General features: G+C 49.3%; 1 protein-coding gene across 2 annotated transcripts in view; it reads right to left on the bottom strand.

Annotated features, from left to right (window-relative positions):
* Positions 1-24,763, bottom strand: part of MROH1 (maestro heat like repeat family member 1) — a 2,204,128-nt gene that overhangs the window by 1,109,504 nt on the left and 1,069,861 nt on the right. For both annotated transcript variants that reach the window (XM_086966435.1, XM_086966436.1), the window contains exon 20: positions 21,851-21,970. In XM_086966435.1, the coding sequence (XP_086822561.1) occupies positions 21,851-21,970 (120 nt within the window). The remainder of the gene's footprint in view (positions 1-21,850; positions 21,971-24,763) is intronic.

The raw sequence follows: 24,763 nt of genomic DNA, 5'->3' as shown, positions 1-24,763 counted from the left end.
CCCCACTGTTGAAAGACCTTGCGCCACCTCCGAGTGGAGATGCCATTTGGGATCCTGAAGGCATTGACGGCTGTGATCGTACAGCCTGGTGTTCAGAGAACTTGGCAGGTGTTGAACCACCAGGGTTATGCCCTGCTATTTCAGCCATGCCCAAAGAGGCAGCACCTCTCGACAAAGGGTCCATGACCCCACCCCGCCTTGCTTGTTGCAGTACCACATGGCGGTGGTTTTGTCCGTGAAGACCTGCACCAACTTCCCCATGAAAGAGGAAAGAAATGCTTTCAACGCCAACCTATTGATCTGAGCTTGAGCAAGTTTATGTGGAGCCCCGCCTCCACAGGAGACTAGTGACCCCTGATCTCTGCCTCTCCATTTGGCCGACCCATCCCAGAAGGGACACATCCATCACAACTGTGAAATCTGGTTGGGGAAAAGAGAGTCGTCTGCCATTGACAAAATCATGGTTCGTTAACCACCACTGCAGATCCTTCGCAGTTCCATTGAGATTTGAACCACGTCATTGAGATTTCCCCGATGCTCTGCCCATTGGAATTTCAAGTTCCACCACAGAGCCCGCATACGCCACCTGGTGTGTCTAACAGGATGCAAGAAGTCATGAGACCCAACAGCCTCAGGTTCAACCTCATCGAAATCCAGGATAGAGGCTAAAAAATCTGAGTCATAACCTGAATATCCTGTACTTGCTGCTTGGGAGGATAAGCCCGAAACCGCACTGTGTCCAGAACAGCTGCGATGAAAGGGAGCATCTGAGAAGGAGTCAGGTATGACTTCAGCACGTTTATAGAGAACTTCAGCGAATGCAGGAGGTATGCCAAAGTCTGAAGGTGGGAGTTGACTGCCTGGGGCGAGGATGCATTCAACAGCCAGTCAGTCTAGGTAGAGAAAGACAAACCCCTAACCTGCGTAGATGAGCTGCAACCACCGCCAACACCTTGGTAAACACCCGAGGGGTACTGGTAAGACCGAAGGGGAGCACGGTAAACTTAAAGTGCTCGTGGACTACCTTGAACCGCAGAAAACACCTGTGGCCTGGCAGGATGGGAATGTGAAAATATGCATCCTGCAGCTTCAACGCCACCATTCAGTCTCCTCGGTTCAGGGCAGACAGGACCTAAGCCAATGTGAGCATTCTGAATTTCTCCTTTTTGAGGAAGAGACTGACAGTTCGAAGATCTAAAATGGGCCGAAGCCCCTTGTTCTTCGGAATCAGAAAGGAGCGGGAATAACAACCACCACCTACTTCTGAAGCTGGGGCCCTTGCTATAGCTCCTTTGGCCAAAAGAGCTATAACTTCCTCTTGGAGCAGTCTGAAATGATTCTCCGCCATTTGGCGGAATAGGAGGAGGAAAAGAAAGGAAAGAAAGAAAATAGCCGTCCTGGACAATCTGCGAGACCCACCTGTCTGTTGTTATAGATCTCCAGCGGGGGAAGATAACAAATTCTCCCACCCACTGGAGGAGTGCGGTCCTACAGAATCAGCCTAGGAGTGCTTGGAGGCTGCGGCTGCTGTGGGTAGTGTGGTAGACTATTTCTGTTCTCCATTCCGAGGATGGAATCTACCGCGTCCACGCACAGCTTGGACAGTCTGTGCGGGACGGTGGCTGGTATAGGGCTAGCCTGGCGGGAAACCCCTTTCGTTGCCATGAACGGGGTACAAGGAAGACTGGCCACGAGGAGTGGAGGAGAGGCCCGAGGATCAGGACGTAGCTTGAGAGCCCTTGAACCCGACCAGGACCGAATCCGCCTTTTCTCAAAAAAGGCGGATTCCAATCAAAGGGCATGTCATCAGATTGGCCTGGATATCCCCCGAGAAGCCTGTTGTACGAAGCCAGTTGTACGAAGCCAGGTGTGGTGCCGCAAGGCCATAGTCGTTGAAATTGATATGGCACTTACTATATAACCCGACCGCACCCATTACAGAACGCTCAACAGCGCTGACCTTGTGAACCAACTTCAACTGTGACCAAGTGTCACACATCAACAAGAAAACCGAAACTGCGCCTTAAAAATCTCAAAATGAATGTGAAGTAATGAGGCTACAGCCTTGGTATCCAAAAACTAATCACTGTCAGAAGGCATCTGACAGACTAAGACAAGACTCTCTCCTGAACACTCGTGATTCAGCGTTTCTGTGCCAGCAGCAGCCTTGCGGTCGCTCGTCTGAATGGAGGTAGGGATTTTCTGTTCCACTGGGAGGTATCTTGAGTATTAAAAGGAGATCCCTCAACATTGGTTCATAGAGAATTGAAGATTTAAGTCCTTGAGTAACTGGATTATAGTTGAGTATTTTGACATGGCAATAACGAGTGCAAAGATCGTATGAGAGAAATCTTATTTATTGAGGAAACAGAGTACAAGATCATATTAATGATAAGGAAAACCCATAAACATGATCATAATTGAATATAGACATTTCAAGGAGTAATTAAAGCATTTATGAATACGGAAAAGAAAGACTTATATTATAATTGTTATTTGATTGCTATTATGTTGTTTGAGAAACTACATAAGAGTTGTCATTATCTCATATTGAGAGTGAAATAACAGTGCAAGTTCAATAAAATCCACCTGGATAAAGGAATAGAGGTGAATACAACCAAAAGACATTGCCAATCAATCGGGGGGGGGGGGCAAGGCTGAGCGGTCCGAGATGGCAGACTGGTTCTAACCAGCTCTGGCAGCCCAATTAAATTATCCTCTACAATCCTCACCTGCGATGACATTGCACGCTCCCAAATTGTAGGCGGATACTGCTGAACACCTGAGGCATCGAGGAACGCCACTGATTCATAAACGAGCCTGTCTCCGGTGTTGCGGTTGCCATTGCAGTCTGGTGAGGTGCAGCCTGCGGTGTGCGTGCGTGGTGCACAGAGTACGATCGGAGCCTCTTGTGTCGGCCCAGTGGGAGGAGTGGCGCCAGTCTCGCTACAGGCGGGCGTCGCTGGAGGACTGTGCCTTCCGCAGTACGGTGAATGTGTGCTGTGGCCTCTGCGCAGTCTGACATGCTGCCTGGGACCGGAGACGGCGAGCAGAGATCCTTGTTAGCTCGGCACAGCCTGGAGGTGCGCCGGCATGCCCCTGCGGGTCTGACCCATCCGCTCCGGGCCAAAAACTGGCATGGCCCTGGCAGCCTTGTGGGTGGAGTCTGGGCCCTTGACTGCCTTAATGTCTTCAGTGTGCCATCACAGGCCAGACCATCACTGTGCGCACACTCACACAGCTTCGGATTCCCTGAACTGCCCACATACCCTAGACTGGACAAGAGCAGACTACGCACCACTAGCAATTCCCCTGAGAGGAGATATCGCACTGGTGGTGCCCCATGGATTACAGGGGTGGCAAGCCTGACCGAACATTAGCAGTGACGTACAGATGTTGGTTGACGGGATTAGGCTCTACTCAGAACTACACAAACACTGCCTGTATATTCCCAGGGGTGCGGCGACCACTAGAGGTTGAGGGTGAGAGTCTCCGGGCTGTGGAGGCTGCCAGGCTAGGTCCTGGTACAGATTCTGGCCAGGGGTGCTCCCTCCTGTCTGCACCTACAGCCTACTCTCTAATCATCACTGGCACATATGAAGAAGGACCCCGGAGGCAGGCGGCAAGATCTCTAAAAGGAGCAACAGGATCCCAACTGCTGGCCTGTGAGTACCACCCATTACTACACATGACCAAATGTAAACTCCAGCAAAAACAATAGTTGATGGACATACTGCAGAACAATGTCATACATTCACCCCAGTACAGAGATATGGGCCTAAATCCATCGTTTCTTTGCTCACCACACCAACCCAGTTCAGACATGGCCATATGCAAATCAGCCTTGACCCAAATGTAAACTCTCATCCACCACTGCACGCCGGAGCAGTATGGATAAATGTATCGGTGCAGGTACACATGGCGCAGAGGCGAAGGGAGCCTCCAAGGCTCCACCAGACACTACCGCCATCCTCGTGGCGATTACCTAATCCAGGGTGGCGTTGGAGGACCAAATTAGCGCCGTTGGGTCCGAAGTGACACTTCTACAACAAGACCTTCAAGGTGCGGTGGAACACCTGACTGAGGTGGAAACCCTTGTTTGAGGGGTTGAAGATGCTGTTTCTACACTACAGGCGAAAGTCTCCACCCTCGAGGAGTTAACACGGGTCTAAGACGCCAAATGGCGCACCCGGAAGAACATCCGCCTCCTTGGCTTCCCAGACAATTGCGAGGGTGGTGACACTGAAAAGTTTGTAGCGGATTGGATTGCTTCATGGATCTTAGCAGGTACACTCTCCCCCTGTTTCATAGTAGAATGGGCACACAGAGCCCTTCTCCAGCGGCCGCCCCCAGGAGAAAAACCTAAGTCCCAATATTGCGCAAATCCTAAACTATTGCGACCGCGACCTAACCCTTAAACAGGCCCAGGATGCAAACTGAACTGTTTCGTCATCAACATAAGCTTCATTCGACAGTATATGTCGTAAAAGCTATATACATAAAACTGTAATATCACAATAAAAACATCAAGTTACAATCACATAGGTAAAATCACTACATCAAAAAGTATTAGAGTGCAACCGAGACTTGATAAGATCGCAACACAATATTAAGAGCATATTTCATTTCCAAAGATGACATGTTTCTACATTGTTATTTCGTTATTTGCAGGTAATAATTTACATCTTATTGACTACATCCATTGGAACTGCATAGCAAAGGGATGGGTCAGTAAAAAGAATTCTCATTGCTACACTGGACAAACTGGTGCCCATATTCCTACATGTCTGTGCCAGCTATACTTTGCTGGGAGCGATATAAGCGGGGCATACAAACAACACGTGCAAGTAGGTTTCCTCCAGATCGTGCAGAATGGACATTTATTGTGGCTTGTAGTGGACCATTTGACGGTAAAAGACTTTAAAGGTACACAGCCCACTCCCAACTGAAAATACAGTTTGCGATCTAGGGGTTTAGAGATTACATCCCAATAATACTCAAGACTCACGAGTAATTTTGTTTGTAAAAATGTCCCTGTCAGTTTTGTACCGTCACTTCTTCTGTTCTCATCTTGTTGATCAATTCCCAGTATCTTTGCTTGATTGAATCCTTTGTTTGAAACCGGGAGCTTTAGCGGGATTCCCAGTGCGACGTCAGCCCATACTCGAAAGAATTCAAATGTCGTGCAGCAAGCAAATTTTATGGAAGTGGTTTGCTACAATAATGTCCCTAAGGCCTTCTGCAAAGGTAGTCAGTTCTGACATACACCAGATTCTGTACCAGTAGAGCATACGGTGTAGTCTTGCTAGTTCTACCAGTGCTTTTCTACCTAGGGCATGCCGCAAGGGGCGCATAGGTGTGCTTTGGGGTAGACTTATAAATCCCTTGAAAAAACCTACTCTGATGCAGCTAATTGGGTGAGTTTGTCGAAGTCCCATAACTCAGCACCATACAGGACTGCGCTCACTACCTTGGCACTGCAGATCTGCAAGACCAGGGTAAGAAGCTTAGTCGATGATGTTTTAAATTCTGTGGCAAAAACACCAGCTAATTGCTGGTGTTTTAACACCAAGGTGTCAATGTGTAGCCTCCAGCTCAATCGTTTCTGAAGAGAGATACCAAGGTAAGTGAATGCATCTACCTGCTCCAGGGGTAACTGAACTGTTTCATGATTCACATCGAATCATGATACTGCCGGACTAAACAAAACTCGTCCGGTAACAGTGGCAATTATTCAACGCTGCCAAGACAGGCTTCCGTGACCACCAGATCACTTACGCTCTACAATTTCCTGCACGATTACGGGTGGTGTACAATGCCTGCACAATCTTCCTTGTTACACCATAAGAGGTCTTCCAATGGACAGACTAACTGCAACATCTCTAACGACATACTCCTCCACACCATGACTCATCATCATCCTACAGTGAACCAAGATGAGAGCACAAATCACTGAAGGAAAAAAAGACAACACCACTCTGGCTCAACAGTGTGCTCCAGAACCACAAATCCTGATCGGGAGGATCGATCTATCAATATCCCAACCAACCGCCTAAAATTAATTTGGACAAAGACCAACGCCGCATCAGGGACATTTCCATCTCCTTGTGAAAACTATGGTGAACAGGTGACTTATACTGGGATAACCTGTATACTGATCGCAATAACTTAATATGGAACAGTTTGGGTGTTTTGGGATCTATTGGATGGACATAAAGCCGGTACCCCATTGGGACCTGCGCTATGGTCCATCCGCGACAGATGCTTCATTTGCTATGAGGTATTGGGGTGAGGGGGAAGGAAAGTTTTATCCACTTCAAGTTTGGTATTTTAACCCAATGCTGTGTACTCACCAATTCTACGAGTAGCTATTCTAAGAATCTGCGACCCAGATATACAATTTTACAAGTAGATGGCGACATGCACAGATTGTAAACTGGAATGTAAGGGGTATGCTTGACAAATTCAAGAGGGGTGCAGTTCTCCCACACGCCAAACGACTGAAAGCAGACATCCTGCTTCTGCAGGAGGCACACCTTGCGGGCACTAGGGCTCCTTGTTTGGCCAGGCAAATATTCCCTGCAGGCTTCGCTCGAGGATCCCAGGAGGGCAATAATTCTAATACATCAGCAGATACTATATATAGACTCCTGCACATGGGCTGGCCCCTTGGACTATATATTCTTATCCAGGGGACCCTCTTCGGCGAACTCAGTCATTAGGAGCATATACAGCCTCACACAACTTCATTACTAAACTACTAGACTCATGGGAAACTGGTGACTGGAACAATGTCATGTGTATATCGAAAGACAGGAAACAATCATACGGGTCCCTGGATCACCACAGAGAATCCAAATTAAAATCTTTCACTTTAACAGTGGGATGGATAGATACTTGGAGAGCACACCACCCATATGACGCAGGGCATACATACTACTTCCCCACACACGATTCCCTCTCCAGACCAGATTATATTTTCATTTCCCACTCATACATACAGCGATTGGCCAGCACCATAATTCTGCTGTGCGGCTATCAGATCACCCTCCAATCGCCATCCAGTTCTTAATTGGCCCACACCGGCATCCTTTCAGATGGCGACTGCCCCCATGGCATCTACAAAATCCAGATTATCGCACACATATAAATACTGCGTTCGCTGAATTGTTTACAATAAACACAGACACCGCCACAACTCCACAGATCTTGTGGAAGGCCTTGATACCAACAATCCGTGGAGTGGATATTAGCTACTGCACGGCGGCAAGGAAAAATCAGAAGCATAAAGCATAATCTCACACAACTAGAAGATTGCATTAATGCACTGGAGAGAGAGTGAACTCCTTGAAGAGGGAAATTGCATATGGTTGGCATCCCAAAGCAGAAATGTATCAGTGGGGCGATAAATCGGGCAAACATATATAGCCTATGTCAGAAGCCTACAGGTGCCACCCTACCTACCCCCTGACATTAGTGACACTGCGGGAACACTCTCTCAAAATCCTGCTGAGATCGCACAAAGTTTTGCAGCCTTTCATCAAACATTATACTTGCCTCAAGATGCTCAGCCCATATCTCATCGAGAAATTCTTTGATGGAATTCCCCCCAAAACATTACCCGATGATGTACGGCCGAGCTTAGACGCACCCATATTATTAGAGGAAGTAACAAAAGCTGTTCCAGAGCTGCGCACATGCCCGAAACGGCTATCCAAGTGAATTCTTCAAAGCGTATATAAAAATACTCGGGCCCCATCTCCTCAATACTATTCAATATGCAACTGAAGTCGGTCGCCGACCAGCAGACTGGAGGCATGCTGAGATTGTGGTTTTCCTCAAACCAGACTCCCTGAATTGCACACCTACTATCGCCCTATACCTCTTTTAAATATGGAGGCCAAGATACTTGACAAAATCCTTGCAGACAGACTATTACCACACATATCGGATTTGGTTCACCTTGACCAAGTCTGCTTCATGCCCGGCTGCACTACTCGCCACAACATCAGATGGGCCGACAATGCCACAGCAGCGGTAGATCGACTAGACAGGCCAACTGCACTCCTATTAGCGGACATGGAAATGGCCTTTTACTCAGTAAGATGGATATACCTATTCGCATTTCTTAAACAACAAATTCAGTCTGGGTTTAATTGCCTATATCCACCTCCTATATACAGACCTGTCTAGGGCAATTCAGGTAGTGAACCTCATATCGGCTCCCTTTCCAATACAACGGGGCACAAGGCAGGGATGCCCTCTCTCCCCCTTATGGTTTGCACTCGCTATTGAACCTTTAGCGATTTGGGTCTGGAAAGATGCACTGTTCCTTGGGTTTGAATGGACACCCAACATTTCGGATCGGTTCGCGTTGTATGCAGATGACATCCTATTTTTCCTCACGGATCCCCACAGATCAGGTCCCAGAATACTGCAGATAATGCGGTTGTTTGGGGAAACATCTGGCCTAAACATGAACGTAAACAAATCAACCATATGGCCCCTGCACGACACACAAGGACAGGGAACCTGGGCCACAGACCTAACATCCTCCACAACCGGAATACAGTACCCCAGTGTCCACCTTACAGAGGACCCTACAATATTGTGGGATCGTGACATCTCCACTGCAACCGACAGAGTGCGATCAAATATAAATGTATGGTCTGGGTTACCCCTATCCCTATATGGACGGTCACCTACATTGGCTGGGCCTCACCCTAGCCAAAAGAGACATTGCACGATTATGGTAATCAGATAAGCTATCTGCGCGTGGAAAATAGGTATGGACTTTTGTATGGGGTTGGAACTACCAGTGTTTATAACTAGGGGATGCCCACAGAAGCACTCAGAAATTTGGAACAGATGGGCCGAGTACCGTGGATTAACACTTGCAGATCACCCTTCAATTTCAGATATCATAGACTCTATGACTTTAACAGTAACCCCACAACGTGACCTGTGCTTGCCATTTTTATTAAACTTGAAAGCTACCAGAAGATTGACACATGCAAATACAGTGAATGTGGCCGTGGTTTAAATGTTTTGCCTGACCTGTTCATATGTGACATAATGCATATATATGGCCTCTTGGGAATTGCGTGTTTGAAAGTAATAAAGTGTGTTATGAAAAAAAAAAAACATTGATCACGGCTTCTTCTCATTTCAGGTCTCCCTCCCCGCACTACCCTCCCTAAAACCCATACGGCCATTCCGATCTCTGGTGTATTTAATCGCAGAGTCGGTGGTGCCAGAAGGTGGGCATTGGAGGGTACTGCTGCTGAGGAACTCGTGTGCGACATCTTGTTTGATTAGCCATGCAAGGAGTCTCCTGGATTTGTGGTTCGCAGAGTGTTTTAGCCAGGTGCAATTTATCGTCTATGTAACCAAGCGATTGAATCAGTTGAGCAGAGCGCTACCTAGCAGCTAGGAGTGCCATTTTGAATATATTGTCATTGAGAGCAGCCAGCTTGAAATCTATAGTGTCCCAAATTTTTGCTCTATTGATTTCGGGTCCCAATTACTGACCGTATACATTAAACGGCCAGTACAATCTTAAGGATGTTGGGAGTTGGCTGTGCCACTATCTTCCACAGCATAGTGGGTTATGGACTCCAGAATCCGCTCATGAAAGGCGGAGTCCTGCAATACAGAGGGCTGCAGCTTCCAGGTGAAGAATGGCAGTATATGCGGTCCCCAGGTGAGTTGTAGTAGAAAGGGATTGTGATCCGGGATTGACCTGCCAACATTCTCGATACTAGAGGCCAGGAGCAACATGGCAGAGAAAGCTATCTAGACGGACATGAAGGGTGGGGAGAGGGAGATAATGAAAGTACTCCCTAGCATCAAGGTGGAGGGGCCTTCAAACGTCTTCCAGGGATCCGTGAGAAATGCACAGCAACAAGTATTTAGTGTTGCATGCCATGGATGTGTGAGGCAGTGGAGGTTACGATCTAGACAAATGAATATCCCGCAAACTGTGGCAAGCGCCCCCTCATGATCCAAGGGAGAACGGACCAATGAAGAAGTTGGGCTTTTTGCCATTTGAGAGTTGAATGGAGAAGGAGCAGCAGGTTGGATTCTAGGAGCATGAGAGAACAGGCCCAGGTGACTCTCCCATCTGGCCTATGTGAACTTTGTACAGCATTTTCTAAGGTCCAAGAACCCTCCAAAGCACCAGTTTTCAGGCACCCAGGCGACCAAGAAGACGCAGACGGAACAGACCATGGGTCTGACCTACATTAACACACTCCTGGCATAGCCGGTGTGAGTAGCTAGTGCACTAACCACAAGTTACTTACCTTCGGTAACGATATATCTGTAAGAAACAGTAATTAGTGTTAGATTCCTTACCTTAGAACAGGGGTCTCCAAACCGGTCCTGGAGGGCCGGATCCATGCCAGATTTTTTGGATATCCCCATTGAGATACATGTAGTAATTTTAAAAATCTGGCATGGATCCAGCCCTCCAGGACCGGTTTGGAGACCCCTGCCTTAGAATATCCCCAGGCGTCAGTCTGGATCCGAAAAATTTGTCAGCAGTACCCTTCCGCGTCGGTAGGCGTAGTCTGCGGCTCCGCGTCCGTCGTCATGATCATCAGGATGTCGGAGTACTTAGACGCCACCCTCGCACGCTGACGTCAGTTCTGTACAAAGCTTTCCGCGCCAGGAACGCAGAGCCATGATAGAAACAGACACTGGTGCCATGAAACTAGGACCCTGAAAGGGATGTTCTTAACCCTAGATATCGGTACGCAGAACGGGGAGGATGGGTGGACCGGTAAAGAATCCAACACTAACTACTGTTTCTTACAGATAGATCGTTATCGAAGATAAGTAACTTGTGCATCTGAAAGAAACAGGTTAGTGTTAGATTCCTTACCTTAGAATAGATACCCCAGCAATACTAACACCGGTGGTGGGTCTGAAACAAGATCACACCAGAAAGTCCGGGAGAACGGAATGGCCGAAAAAGCCATCCCGCCGGACTTGCCTGTCCAGGCAGTAGTGCTTAGCAAACTTGTGCAGCGCGGCCCACGTAGCTGCCTGACATATGTCCTGCAAGGGGACTCCCAGACCCAGGGCAATAGTAGCCGCCGTGGCCTGAGTGGAATGGGCGCGCAGCCACACAGGAGGCTCCTTTTTCGCCAAGGAATAACAGACCTTGATGCACAACACGACCCACCGAGAGATGGTCGGCTTGTGCACCGCCCGTCCCTTCTTAGTGCCCATGTAACCAACAAAGAGCTGGTTGTCCATCCGGAACTGGCGGGTGCTGTCTAGATAGAAGGAGAGCGCACGTTTTGGGTCCAGACGGTGGATGCGGAGGCCAAAAGAAGGTGGGCAAGGTGATGGACTGCCTGATATGGAAGGGCGTAACCACCTTGGGCAGGAAAGAAGGACGAGACCTCAAGACAACCTTGTCCGGATGGACAGAGAGGAAAGAAGATTTAGAAGATAAAGCCTGGAGCTCACTCACTCTCCTGGCAGAGGTGATGGCAACCAGGAATGCAGTTTTAAGAGTCAGGAGACGAAGTGGACAGTTATCAAGTGGCTCAAAGGGAGCGCACATCAGATACGTACAATTCAAGTCCCACTGAGGCATCAAAAAGGGAACAGGAGGAAACATGTGTGTGATGCCTTTTAAGAATCAATTTACAACAGGGGACTTGAAAAGAAAAGGCTGATCTGGAAGACTTAAGAAGGCTGAAATGGCCGAGAGGTAGCTCTTGATAGTGCCCAGAGCAGAGCCCTGCCGGGCAAGAGAATGAAGGAAGAGGAGAACCTCTGAAAGGGGGGCAGAGAGTGGATCCATAGCCTTTGCTGTGCACCATGCCACACATTTGTTCCACCTGCAGGCGTATACCGTTTTTGTGGAGGGACGCCTGGCTGCCAGAATCACATCACAGACTTCAGGAGGCAAGTCAAATAGCCTCAACTGCTGCCGCTCAATCTCCACGCATGTAGGTGGAGACTGGACAGGTTCAGGTGGAGGACCTTCTCCTGCTGCTGCGACAGAAGGTCTTCCTGAAGAGGCAGACGAATCGGGGATCGACTGACATGCTGAGTAGCTTAGGATACCAGTATCTTCGTGCTCAATCCGGAGCCAGAAGGATGACTTGGTCCCGGTCTCGCCTGATCTTCTTTAGCACTCTGGGCAGAAGTGGTATAGGCGGAAAGGCATACAACAGACCGCAGCTCCACTCGCTACGAAAAGCTTCGCTGAGCGAGTGCCGCCTTGGAAATTCCAACGCGCAGCACTGATGACATTGCGTGTTCTCTTCGGTGGCAAATAGATCTAACCAAGGCTCTCCCCACTGCTGAAAGAGACCTTGTGCCACATCCGAATTCAGATGCCATTCGTGATCCATCATGCACCTGCGGCTGAGTTTGTGCGCCCTGGCGTTCAGGGAACCTGCCAGGTGTTGAGCCACCAAGTCAAGTCAAGTCAATAAATTTATATAGCGCGCTACATACCCAGAGGGTCTCAAGGCGCTTGAAGAAGGATGGGGAATTACTTGTCAAATAACCACGTTTTAAGTTGCTTTCTGAATGGTGACGCCCTGGTGTTCCAGCCATGTCCAGAGGCGCAGAGCCTCCTGACAGAGCCCATGACCCCCACCCCGCCTTGGTGCTGCAGTACCACATGGCGGTGGTGTTGTCTGTGAACACCTGCACTACACTTCCCCGGACAGAGGGAAGGAATACCTTCAGTGCAAGTCGGGTCGCCCGTAGCTCCAGAAGGTTGATATGGAGCCGAGACTCCGCCAGAGTCCATAGGACTCTGATCTCCGCCTCTCCCATCTGGCCCCCCATCCCAGGAGCTACGCATCCGTCACTACTACGTGCTCCGGTTGGGGTCGGGAGAGGGATCTGCCGCTGACCCAATTGCGGTTCGTGAGCCACCACTGCAACTGACTCGCAGTGCCCTCCGAGATCAGGACGTGGTCGGACAGGTTGCCCTGATGCTGTGCCCACTGAAACTTCAGGTCCCACTGCAGAGCCAGCATCCGCCACCTTGCGTGATGCACCAGAAGGATGCAGGAGGCCATCAGCCCCAAGAGCCGCAGCGTCAACCCAACCGAAACTCGGGATAAAGGCTGAATAATCAGAATCAGCTGTTCGGGGGGATAAACCTGAAACTGCGAGTCCAGAACCGCTCCGATGAAAAGGAGCTTCTGAGAGGTGCACAGGTGTGACTTCGGCACATTGATGGAGAACCCCAGCGAGTGCAGGAGGACGGCCGTAGTCGGGTGGCGGGAGACTACTGTCTGGGGCAAGCCCGCCTTCAACAACCAATTGTAGAGATAGGGGAAGACTGAAACCCCTGATCTTCGCAGATGAACTGCGACCACCGCCATCACTTTTGTGAACACGCGAAGGGCGCTGGTAAGGCCGATGGGGAGCACGGTAAACTGAAAGTGCTCGTGACCTACGGTGAACCACAGGTAAAGCCGGTGGGCCAGCAGGACGGGGATGTGGAAATAAGCGTCCTGCAAGTCCAAAGCTACCATCCAGTCTCCAGGGTCCAGTGCAGCTAGGACCTGAGCCAAAGACAGCATTTGGAAGTTCTCCTTCCGGAGGAAGCCGTTGACGCTCCGGAGGTCCAAGAGAGGGCATAGGCCTCCTTTGCCCTTCTTGGGTACCAGAAATTAGTGGGTATAACAACGACGTCCTACTTCTGGCCCAGGAACGCGCTCGATGGCACCCTTGGCCAAGAGGGCCATAACTTTCTCCTGCAGAAGTTGCAAGTGATCCCCCGATATGCGGTGGTACTGCAGTGGTATGGCTGGAGGAGTCGCCTCGAAAGGGATGGAGTAGCCCCTTCAGACAATTTGCAGCACCCACCTGTCCAACAGGATGGAGCACCAGTGGAGGAGGTGATGGCGAACCTTGCCACCCACTGGCGTCGAATGGGCCTAAAATGCCAGACTAGGAAGGCTTAGAGGCAGATGCGGGGCAGGATGTAGACTGACCCGGTTTTTGTTCCCCGGTACCGCCACAGTGGTAACCACGTCCTCGACCACGTTGAGACTGGTTCTGCGGCCTGTGGCTGGCTGGACTACTGGGGGCACCCCTTCCTTGGCCATGAAATGGGCAAAAGGCGGACGTTTGCTGGCGCTGGCCTAGGCCCAAGGACTTGGCCATAGCCCTGGAGTCCTTAAAACGCTCTAGTGCACTATCCACTTTGTCGCCAAAGAGGTGACGTCCATCGAAGGGCATGTCCATGAGCGTGGCCTAGACATCCCCCGAGAAGTTGGCGGACCACAACCAGGCGTGACGACGAACCGCCACCTTTGTGGAAATCGCTCTGCCCAGCGAGTCTGTTGTGTCAAGGCCACATCTAATTGAGTACCGTGCGGCATCCTGCCCCTCCGCCAGGGATTGGGCGAGCCGTGTCCGTGCCTCCTCTGGACACTGTGGCAGCACCTCCGCAACCGTATCCCACAGAGAGTGGGTGTAACGGCCCAAAAGGCAGGCGGTGTTGACAGACCGCAGCCCCAAACTCAGAGAGGAGAACAGTTTCCTACCAAACTGATCATGCCTTTTGGATTCCTGATCCAGAGGAGCGGTCGTGAATATGGTATGGGACATAGAGGCCTGAATCACCAGGCTCTCGGGGGTGGGGTGAACAGACAGAAAGCAAGGGTTCCCCGGAGCCAGGCGTTGGTGTCAGACCGCGTTCCGATCCACATGGAGGCCTGTAGGGGGCTTGGACCAGGTCCCATCAGAACTTCGGTGAGGGCTTCGTTACACGGCAGTTACGGCTCCGATGAGCTTGCCTGCGGTTTGAGCACCTCAGTGAGGAGGCTAGTCCTAACTGCCGCGACTGGGAGCTCAAGAGCCAAGCTCTTGACTGCCCTGTTCAACACCACGCTATAAGTAGCCCACTCTTCCGAAGCCACGGAGGGAGGAGAGATGAATCCAGTGTCAGGATAAGTGTCTAGACCACTGGCTCCCCCAGCTCATCTGCCCAGTCCTGGATTAACTGGCACTGCTGGGCCAGAGGGTCCTCAGACCCCTCTCAGTCTGCCACGTCATCCATCTCCTGGAAACCAGGCAAAAATGATGGAGCAGGGTCGTAGGTGAATTGGTCACCCATCGGCGTCGCACCCAGACCGGGGCTGAAACCGTGGCCGGTGTCGTCCACAGACTGTGCCGGGAGCGACACACTAGGGGTCGTTGCCAGCAGAGGAGTCGTGAGGTCGACTGGCGACGATCCGGATCCAGGCCTGGAGACACGGGCCCGCAAGGGCTCCCAGTCGGACCCGCGGGGCCCAAAGGCGCCTCGACAGGCGCCGACGGAGGGAAGTGAGTCCTCATGGCCATGAGGAAGTCACATATCTCCTCCGGCATCGCGTGCAGCCGAGGGACCGGCGGGTGTGGAGCTGGACGGGTTGCCTGCTGGCTATGGCGGAGCCGCGCGGTTGGTGTCGCCCAAACCCCCCCCATGTCGGGGGGAGTCGGAAGAGCGATGGCGCCTCTGACTTTTTTTTCGAGTGCCTCAACTTACCGGAGGACTTGGAGCCCGACGAGTGGTGGTGGCTGGACGAGCGGCGATGACTGTTGCTCCGCGACCGATCCTTCGACTTCCTCCTCGACCGAGACCTCGAGCGGCGCGGAGTCGACTACATCTAGCCTTCGAGGTCAAGGCCCGGCAGTCAGGGCACGACTTGTCATCGTGGTCGGCCTCATGGCAGTAAAGGCACCGATGGTGGGGGTCGGTCACCGACATCAGGCGGTGACAGGTGTTGCAAGGTTTAAGTCCAGGCATCCCTAACGGCACAGCAAGTCGGAATTAACTCGGAAAGTGATCAAAAGAGATCAAAAAAGTTCGTCAAAAAATATCTAGAGGGAGGAGCCAAGATGGCGGACGGGACGGACGCTTGAGCTCCCGGCTCCGCGAGCCGCCTGGCTTCCTTCGACAATCCTGCCCACTTCTCCTGTCCTGCGCCGCCTCAACGCCGTGGGAAACTGGTGCTGAAGCGATTGGCGTTCTTCCGACACCTTTGCCGGTGGATTTGGCAACATATTCGGCGTCTACTCTGCCCTCTAACGCTTCCCCCGGTACCTGTGTTGCTGGCTGCCGATGGTCGCCGAGGGACGCGGACGGCAAGACGAGCTGGGGTGCAGCTGGTGATCACGGGGGTATACAGCGCTGTCCGCGCGATCGGGGTCGGACCCTTCTGTCTGGGCCAGAATCCCCCCTCGCGCTGCCTATGTCGTGCCGAAGCTGGAGGCTCCCGTGACTGGATCTTCTCTGCAACTCTGCCGAGTAACGGACAGACTCCATTTTGATGCATCTTCCAGCGGGGGACGGCCGGTTCTCCCGATCAGCGTGGAGTGCCTCTCCCTGTGCTGACCCCGGCTTTTTCGGTGCTCCCCCGGTGGTGGGACCCTAGAATCTTTGGCTTCGTTGGACACCCCCGTCTTGTCACGGATTGTCTGCAGCCGAGGCGAACATGGCGCCTGTTCTTCCTGTTGAGCCACAGGCTGACCCTGTGTCCAGTGTACTTGCTCGCCTGCATGCCCCGGTGCCACTGGCAGTACCGGGGGAGCGGCGGGACAGTGGGGGCCGGCGTCCGCAACTGAGTGACCCGACCCGCGGTGAGGTCCTGGCTGCCCTAGTGGCGTTGAGGGTGGAGATGCGGAGCACTGCCCGGGCCCTGGCCCGGAGACTCGACGACGCGATGACTGCCACGGGACAGCCCCGGCTGGAGTATCTTCCGCCGCCCCTGCTCTCTCCTGGAAGGGAAACAATGTTGCCGAGCGATGGGACGGTGGTGCGGCGTCCTCACGGCTACAATGTGGCTTACTTGCTCATCGACAAGGATACAGTAGCGCAGACGCCCTTCTCCTTGAATGCTGTGATTCTGCCTCAGAGATCTCCATCGGAACTTGGTTCCTCACTTTCCTTGCCGAATGCGACCTTGGCTGCATTTTTCCCTGAACCTGCAGTGACACGTTACTCTTGGTCTTGGGACCCTGCTACACGATGCGTCTTCTTTGTTCTCTTCCTTCGTGAGCGGCCATTTTGCTTCTTTGTCCCGGTTGGAGGTGTCTCGCTGCAATGGACAGGCCTGAAACATTTCTGCCGGTCCGGACAGGGGTGATGATATGGGAGTTGTTGCTTTGGATAGATCGGCTGGCGGAGACCTGGACTGGCACACACTTTGCAATACTGGCTGAGTACTCTATAATATCCTGATGTTTGCTAAATGTCGCAATCGAACTCTCCTGATGTTCACCTGTTAAGCTGGGGGGAGGACTTGTGCTGTGGGGGGGGTACTGGGTGTTCTTGATTCGGATCCACCGTTTATAGATTCTGACATTGTGTTGTACAAGGCGCAGGATGTAATGGCGGCGAGGGAGACCGGGAATTTGGTTGTTGGGTGGGCTCCTCCCCGCTTTTTCCCCTTTTCCCCTTCCCTTTCCTGGGAGTAGTTGGGTAGTGTACTCTTCTCTTCCTCCCGGGGCTTATGTGCTTTGTGTCTCCTTTTCCCTTCCTTTCCTTTTTCTTTCTTCTTCTTATTTTCTCTTCTCTTACTGCATTTCGGGTTTTTTGGGGAGACAAACACTCTGCTAGGGGGGGGGGCAGGCCGTAGCCTCTGCATGTGTGTAGGGTGGGGGGGTATGTTTTAGTTGGTGTTATTTTCTATGGTGCCTTTTGTTCATTTCTATTGTTTCTTTCTAGGCCCGTGTTAGGCAGACTGGGGGATGGGTGGTGGCGCGGTGTTGGTTGGGTAGGTAGCGTCCTCCTTCGGGGTGTGCAAGCTTTGTGACCGTCCTCTGGCTGGGACTTACATGTTACGAGTAGCGCTGCTCGAATCGACTGTTTGCTGTTCATTCCCACCTGCATGGCCCTAGTTTTCTCTTCTTGTTGGTATCAGTGCGGAATAGTACGACCTGATTCAAATTGTCGCGATGAAAACCTTAAAATTAACCTTCACCGATCCTGAGACATGGTAATGTGATAACTACAGTGTGACTCCCTGAATGCTTGCCTATAACGAATGATGTTACTGTGTCGCCGTAAAGTTGCATTGCTGCGCAGATGTTTTCGTGGCCGGCCGGAAGGTTGTAGGCCCGTATTTGTTCTGACTTGGTGCACAATAAAGGTTTTCAAAAAAAAAAAAAAAAAAAAAAAATATCTAGAGTACTGCTCTTCCCGGATGTGCGCTTGCTGGTGCAGAAAAAAGAAGAACTACGTCAGCGCGCGAGGGCGGCGTCTAAGTACTCCAACGATGTCATCCCGTCGATCACGACGCAGCCGACGGACGCAGAGCCGTAGACTACATCTACCGACGCGCAAGGGTACTGCTGACAAAAAATTTCCGGATCCAGTCTGGCGACTTGGGATATTCTAAGGTTAGGAATCTAACACTAACCTGTTTCTTTCAGATACTGGCACCTCCAACGCTTCTGGAACTTGGGCTCCTCGCCTCTGCCAAGTGGATCTCCTGCAGAAAGGCAACATGGGTAACCCTATCTTTAAGGGAGGCATAACTGTCATAACTTCTTAGATGCAATCATGCTATGCACATTTCACAACAGCAAATTAAACATAGCCATAGTATGATTAACAGGGAACATGCAGGGTTGGCCATGCAGAAGCATAGAGGCAGGGGATGGAGGAAATCATTTCCCTAAGGTTAGCCCTCTGGTGATCCACTAGCATGTCCACAACCTAATAATGGCCAGGCTTGTCTATGTGCAATACCAAACTCCCCACGCCAGGCCCGCAAAGTAACATCTGCCTGCCCAAATAACAAACTAGCAGCTACATTTAACTGTCATTTCTATGGGGATTTCTAGGGCCTGAAAGGGGAAAGCTTTGGTGGAGACCCTAAAGTGTGGTACAGTAGCCTGACAGAGCCTGCCCAATTGAGACATCTCATGTTTGACTGTGGTGATCCAAACCTTTCGCAGGCAAGATGATATATAGACCACAGGAACAAGCCGTGCAACAGTCAAGCCTGAGAGGCACAAATTCTGGCAATCACTCAGCCCAGCCCACCCCCTTGCTCAGCAGTAACACAGCATTAATTTATGAAGGGGAAATGTTCCACATAGCAGCATGGGTAGTGAAGTGAGATAATATGGGTAACATGCGAGGTTGCGCTGACAGAGAAGTGAGATCAGATGATGTCATCTGCTGTTTGACTGCGACAGAGGGAGAGACTCATGAAATGGCATTTAGCAGGGAGATGTTGGAGTTACAGTCATAGCTGGAGAAGTACGAGTCATCGGAAGCAGAGCACAACTGAGAAGCAATGGACAGCAATGAGAGGGGAGAGGAGTTGGCCTAACGGCTAGAGCGCTCGACCTCGGACCTGGGGAACTGGGTTCAAGTCTCAGTAATGAAGCTAAAACATTCTGTGATTCTGGCAAATCAATTCAATTCAATCTTTATTTCGTTGCATTAGCAACATAAAAGAGATACAATAAAAAGTACTGTATACAGTGCCAAGAAATCAATAATCGTTACTACATTTCATCATATTAGGACACACTATTGTGATTGGGATTATCACAGAAATTTGAATAAATATGTATAAAAAGCAAAAATACATTATACAGATTTAAAAAATCATTAAATGGAATTTATAACAGCCAAGGCAAAAAAAAATAATTTAACACGTAAAAGAAAAAAACACAATTCATGATTCGTGGTTAAGCAAATCCATAGGGTATACAATTTAAAGAGGAAGAAACATTTTTAATCTAATAAAGTTTACAGCCAAAACAAATTTACTGATTCCGAACACAATTACTTGGCTAGTGTCCGTATTTAGGATTCTACCAGCTTCCTTATGGGAGAGAGCACCAATGTTATGACACAGTGGCACTATCCATTTTTTCCTTGCATTACCATAACTAGGACAAAAGAACAATTTATGTAGTATGACCTCCCTTGAGTCATTTGTACATAGAGTGCAGTAATCACTGTTTGTCTTCCCCCAGCTTTTCTCAGTGGCCTTGGTTCTCAGAGTTCCGTATCTATATTTTAAGTACAGTGTTTTGGCCAATGGTGGCTGCATCTCATCGAGAAATGATTCGAAATGGGCCATATTTTTAACCATTAGGAATTTTTCGGTTAAAGGGCCATGCGCTCTTGTGTACGCAGATTCGTGACTCACATAAGACCAAAAAGACAATTTAACTATTTTCTTAGAAGCCGTACTTAGGGACTCCGGCTCACTCCAAAAATTGGTTAATCCTAGTTTGGTTAACCAAGCACTTACGTGCTTGAACCAAAAGATTTTACTACCACTATCTAGGTCCAATACTTCTTTCAGACCATTTTTATAATCAATCAATTCGGGGGTTGTCCATAATCTAACCCATAGTAATAAAGGTCTCAACATTACATGGTGGTCAGTATGTTAAATGTTTAAATCTAGAAATAATGGTATCAGTGGAATGTTGTTGGGTACATTCAACATTTCTGGGCAAATCACTTAATCTCCCCGGGTCTAACAAAAATGAATGTGTGTCCTCATGTAGCTTAATTTCTGCCATGTAAAGCGCTCCGATACCCAATTCCGGTCAAGTTCGCGCTATATACAACTCTGCAAAAAAAAAAAAAGTTCCTCTACATCTTGGAGTGGACTAATGAGAGCCCAAAAGCCATTGTGGAAAGCCTTCATTGGGGGCTGTTACTTGTTGCTTCACCTAATCTCATGCATCTTCTGGCACAGTCAAAAAGTAGAAGTGCTATATTGCCATGATTTTTAGTTTAGCTGGGAAGAGCAGAGGGGTCTCCAAGTTTGCACTGGACTCCAAGGAATGAAGTACGGCGGTGTTGAACTGCAAGTGTGTACTCTGCAATTATCATACTACACGTCCCTTCAAAGGGCACCTGGCTCGCATGCCCTCAATAATGTGCCTTTGTCATGGATGCTTAATATTTTAGCTATCACAAACCTAGAGGGAGCCCCTAGTAGAGGGCAATGAGTATGAACCTGATGGGCCCGCTCCACCATAAAGAAAGAATAGAGGCTGGCAGGAACCACGTGAGTGGAAAGCCAAGCTTCAATTAAGCTAGTGAGATCCTCCCCTCTGTCAAGCCAATGATACAAATATTTGGTCAGGATCGACGTTCCGCATCCTCCACTCTGCCCTTCAGAACAGACCCTACCCACCTCAAATCCAGGGTGGTCCCAACACAGGACAGCCCGAATGGCCCAACACATAGTCACTCACATAGGGGGCTCTCCCTTGGCAGGCAGTGAGCTCCTACAGAACCATGCCAAGGGGAGGCATCGAGCAGTACTACCGATCACTGGAGGGTGCTACCCCGGCTTGCGGAGTCCTCCGGAGTAGGTGGGCAGCACAGGGTCAAGGCCTTAAGGTTGAAGTGGTCTGCCATGTGCGCCACCTGCCTAATGGAGGGCCTCTTGGGTAGCCCTCAACTAATGGTAGAGAGAGGCACACTGTGGTATGAGCCTCACTCCAAGTCTGTGAGCACACAGCAAGCTCGGGAACATGCATAGGACCCTGGATTGGTGGAAGATCAGTGGTCTTAACCTCCAAATTATACTGGATTACGTGGGCCAGGAAGAAAACCCGTCTATTGTGCATCCGTCATTGTGCTGCAGCAAACCACACCCCCAGCATTATTCCAAGTCTATGCATTCTGCCATCTTGGTTCAAACCATACTATCTCTGCTCCTATTCCCCACCTTCCTTCCAATATCACGATTCTGACAATCTGCCTGCAAGCAGTCACAACATATCTTTATACTATGTTGCATCTGTAGCATGACTGAAGTGTGGTTTTGCAAGTTAGCAACTGCATGCTTGATTAATTCTACATACTAGGGAAGGCAGAATGATAACTCACCTCTCTTTCAGCTTCTTCCTGGTATCTAGCTGTTGCCAGCAGTTCCACCAGCTGCCTGCTTACCAGGTCTTTGTTGGAACTAATCCTTAGGACGGTTCCTATGCACTTGTAGAGGAAGTTCTAAAGAAATACAAATATCCATAAGCAAATGCATCAAAGCCCCCACAGAAGTACACAATTCCAAGACCCATTAAATCAGCTACTTGCCATCAGACTCAACAAATAGAATTATCTAGGAATTACATGCACTTTCAGATCAAAAAGCATCATGAATGGTTAAGTGCGTCTTTTCGTGCCACTTATGAGAAAGTCCCAAAATTCAGAGTCAATCAAATTTTAATTTTTCTGAGCAGGTAAAACAGCCCTTCTGCTTGAAGTATTCCAGGACTGCTGTATATGAACTCTTAACAGTATTGTGGCTTCAATTCACTTTGTCCATTGTTATTCTTAGTATCCTTTTGGGCTTTGACAATCAGAGCAAAAGCATTGTTGGCTATTATTTGAAGGAGGTATATTAGGATCTGTAGAGTAGCTAACTTTGCTATTTCTCAACAAGGATAGACTTCCGAGTCTCTTTCAGAATGATGAACTTTAGTACATAAATTATGAAAAGTGAGTGTTCGGGAGATGTTACTTACTTGTAATCCTAGGTCTGCATCGTGAGAATTCTACCTGAAGTCATAAACGTATGATATTCCCACAATTGTGTGGGGACACCGCAACACCTAATTAAAAGTAGAATTGCAAAAATGGGGACAACGCAACACTTCTATTCAAATGCATAATTGCAAAAATCTTCACTGAAGTTCAACATTCAAACTTTTTTTGACAACAAATTTTATTAAGATTTTTACACCCAATGGGGATTACAGGTTATAGATACATAAGCTGCTGGCTAGGGTAGCACCTGAGGATCAGTAAAACATTTGAACTAACATGATTGTCTTGGAATGTGTGGTCAGGGTTTGGTAAAGTTGGCGGATTTTATGTCCTCCCAGATCCCCCATCTGTGGTCTACCCTCCAGTGGGTGAAATTCTGGTAGTGTCATAAGGTTTTTATTCAGGGGAGACAGACCCTGGCGGAGCTGAAGATATTTATGGAATTGGGACTTGTGTAGGTTGAACTCCTCCTGCAGCCTTTGAAAGGATTTAAATGTTGGTCCACGCATCACATCACCCAGCTTCGAGATCCCTATAGTATCTCATCTACGGAATCCGGGCAAGGAAGAAACCGGTCGAAGGAATGTGCCCCGCCAGAGGGGAGTCTCGCCCGTTAGCACACCCCACCAACCCATGGACCGAGAGACACATCTCCATATCTGAATTACTGTGCGACAGGCCGGGGGGAAGGACCTCCAGAGTGGAGTTGCATGTACAGGAGATCCAGCAGTGGATATTTCTCCAGGAAGAGTCGTTCCACGGCGTAGGCTGGATCATTTTGTGTGTTATACCGCCAATCACTGATGACCAGTAGCTGGGATGCCCAATAGTACGACCGCACGTCCGCCGCCGCAATGCCGCCACAGTAGGTGGATTGGACACAGGTAGCAAGAGCCACCCGAACCGTCCGACTGCCCCAAAGGAATCTATTCAGGAGTGCATTTATTTCGCGAAATGATGATGGTGGGATAGGATATGGGTAGTTCTGCAATCTGTACAGCAAGGACACAATTTTAAATATTGCGGACCTGCCGTATATGGACAGTGGAAGATGGGACCATACCATTGTCTCCTCCTGGACCACCAGGAGCAGAGGGGCGATGTTAAGCGACCACGCCACAGTGGGGAATCTGGTGATATGGACACCTAGTTATTTAAACCATTCGTCTGCAATGACCAGCTGTGAGGCCCAATCTTGACATCCCTGATCACCGCATATAGGAAAGAGCGTCGGCTTGGAGTGTAGCCCCGTTGTTTCACCAAACACCCGCAAAATCTGCAACACCCTCTGTCCCGTGACCCAAGAGTCTGAGAAAAAGAATAGCGCATCGTCAGTGTAAAGTGCAATTTTATTAGAGTATTCAGGTGACCAAACCAAGCCCCTACAGACCCCATCTAGGCGCAACCACGCAGCTTACGGTTCTATTGCCAAAGCGAAAAGAAGCAGGGGAAAAAGGGCATCCCTGCCTAGTTCCCCCCTCGAATATGGAAGGGGATTGAACAATACCCGGCCACCCGTATAGAGGCAGTTAGATCTGTGTACAATACATTGACATATGCTCGAAAGCGGGACCCTAAATTAACAGCCTCTAATAATTTAAAAAGGCAAGTCCAGCTCAGGAACATTCAAACTTTTTTTAAAGGAATAGCCCTCCATCACATTGGCAAACAGCAAAAGCGTTTACAGAGTTTTCCACTCTGTTACTGCTAAACTGAAACAGCAGAATAAGATTACATTGCACCACCTTACTGAAAAATGTCAGCCCCCAGCTTGGAAAAGTTTCCAACCTGTGCATTACAGCATAGAGAAATTAAGTGAAAGGGTAACTAATAGGTTAAAAATGCAGAAGGTCAAAATAATACATGGATGCTTGAAGGAGTCAGCAACATCTATCTCCCAGCATGCACTGTGCTAGCAGTTTTCCTCACAGCTTCAGTTCCAGTTCAAGAAGTCTTTATTCGATTAGTTCATCATAAAAGACATAAAATACAGTATAAACACATAAAACATTTAAAACAAGTATTAAATCATTGACATCTAATCAGCTTCTTGTGGAACTATACAAAAGTTTAAAAAAAGGTCTAGCATGACCATACATCCATAGAATACACGATGTTTAAGCAATCTCCACTTGGTTATTTTTAATAAGCCTGCTTCTAAGCACCCCGGCCCACCCGAGAAACTTAGCAACCCCCACAACAATAAGCGTATCCAGGTTAGTTCTTAACAATCTCGTTGCTTCCATAGCCGAT

Source organism: Lissotriton vulgaris, chromosome 4_1 (assembly GCF_964263255.1).
Source record: "Lissotriton vulgaris chromosome 4_1, aLisVul1.2, whole genome shotgun sequence".
Taxonomy (NCBI): Eukaryota; Metazoa; Chordata; class Amphibia; order Caudata; family Salamandridae; genus Lissotriton; species Lissotriton vulgaris.
The sequence above is the reverse complement of the archived record's forward strand: the minus strand, read 5'-3'. Positions and strand labels throughout refer to the sequence as shown.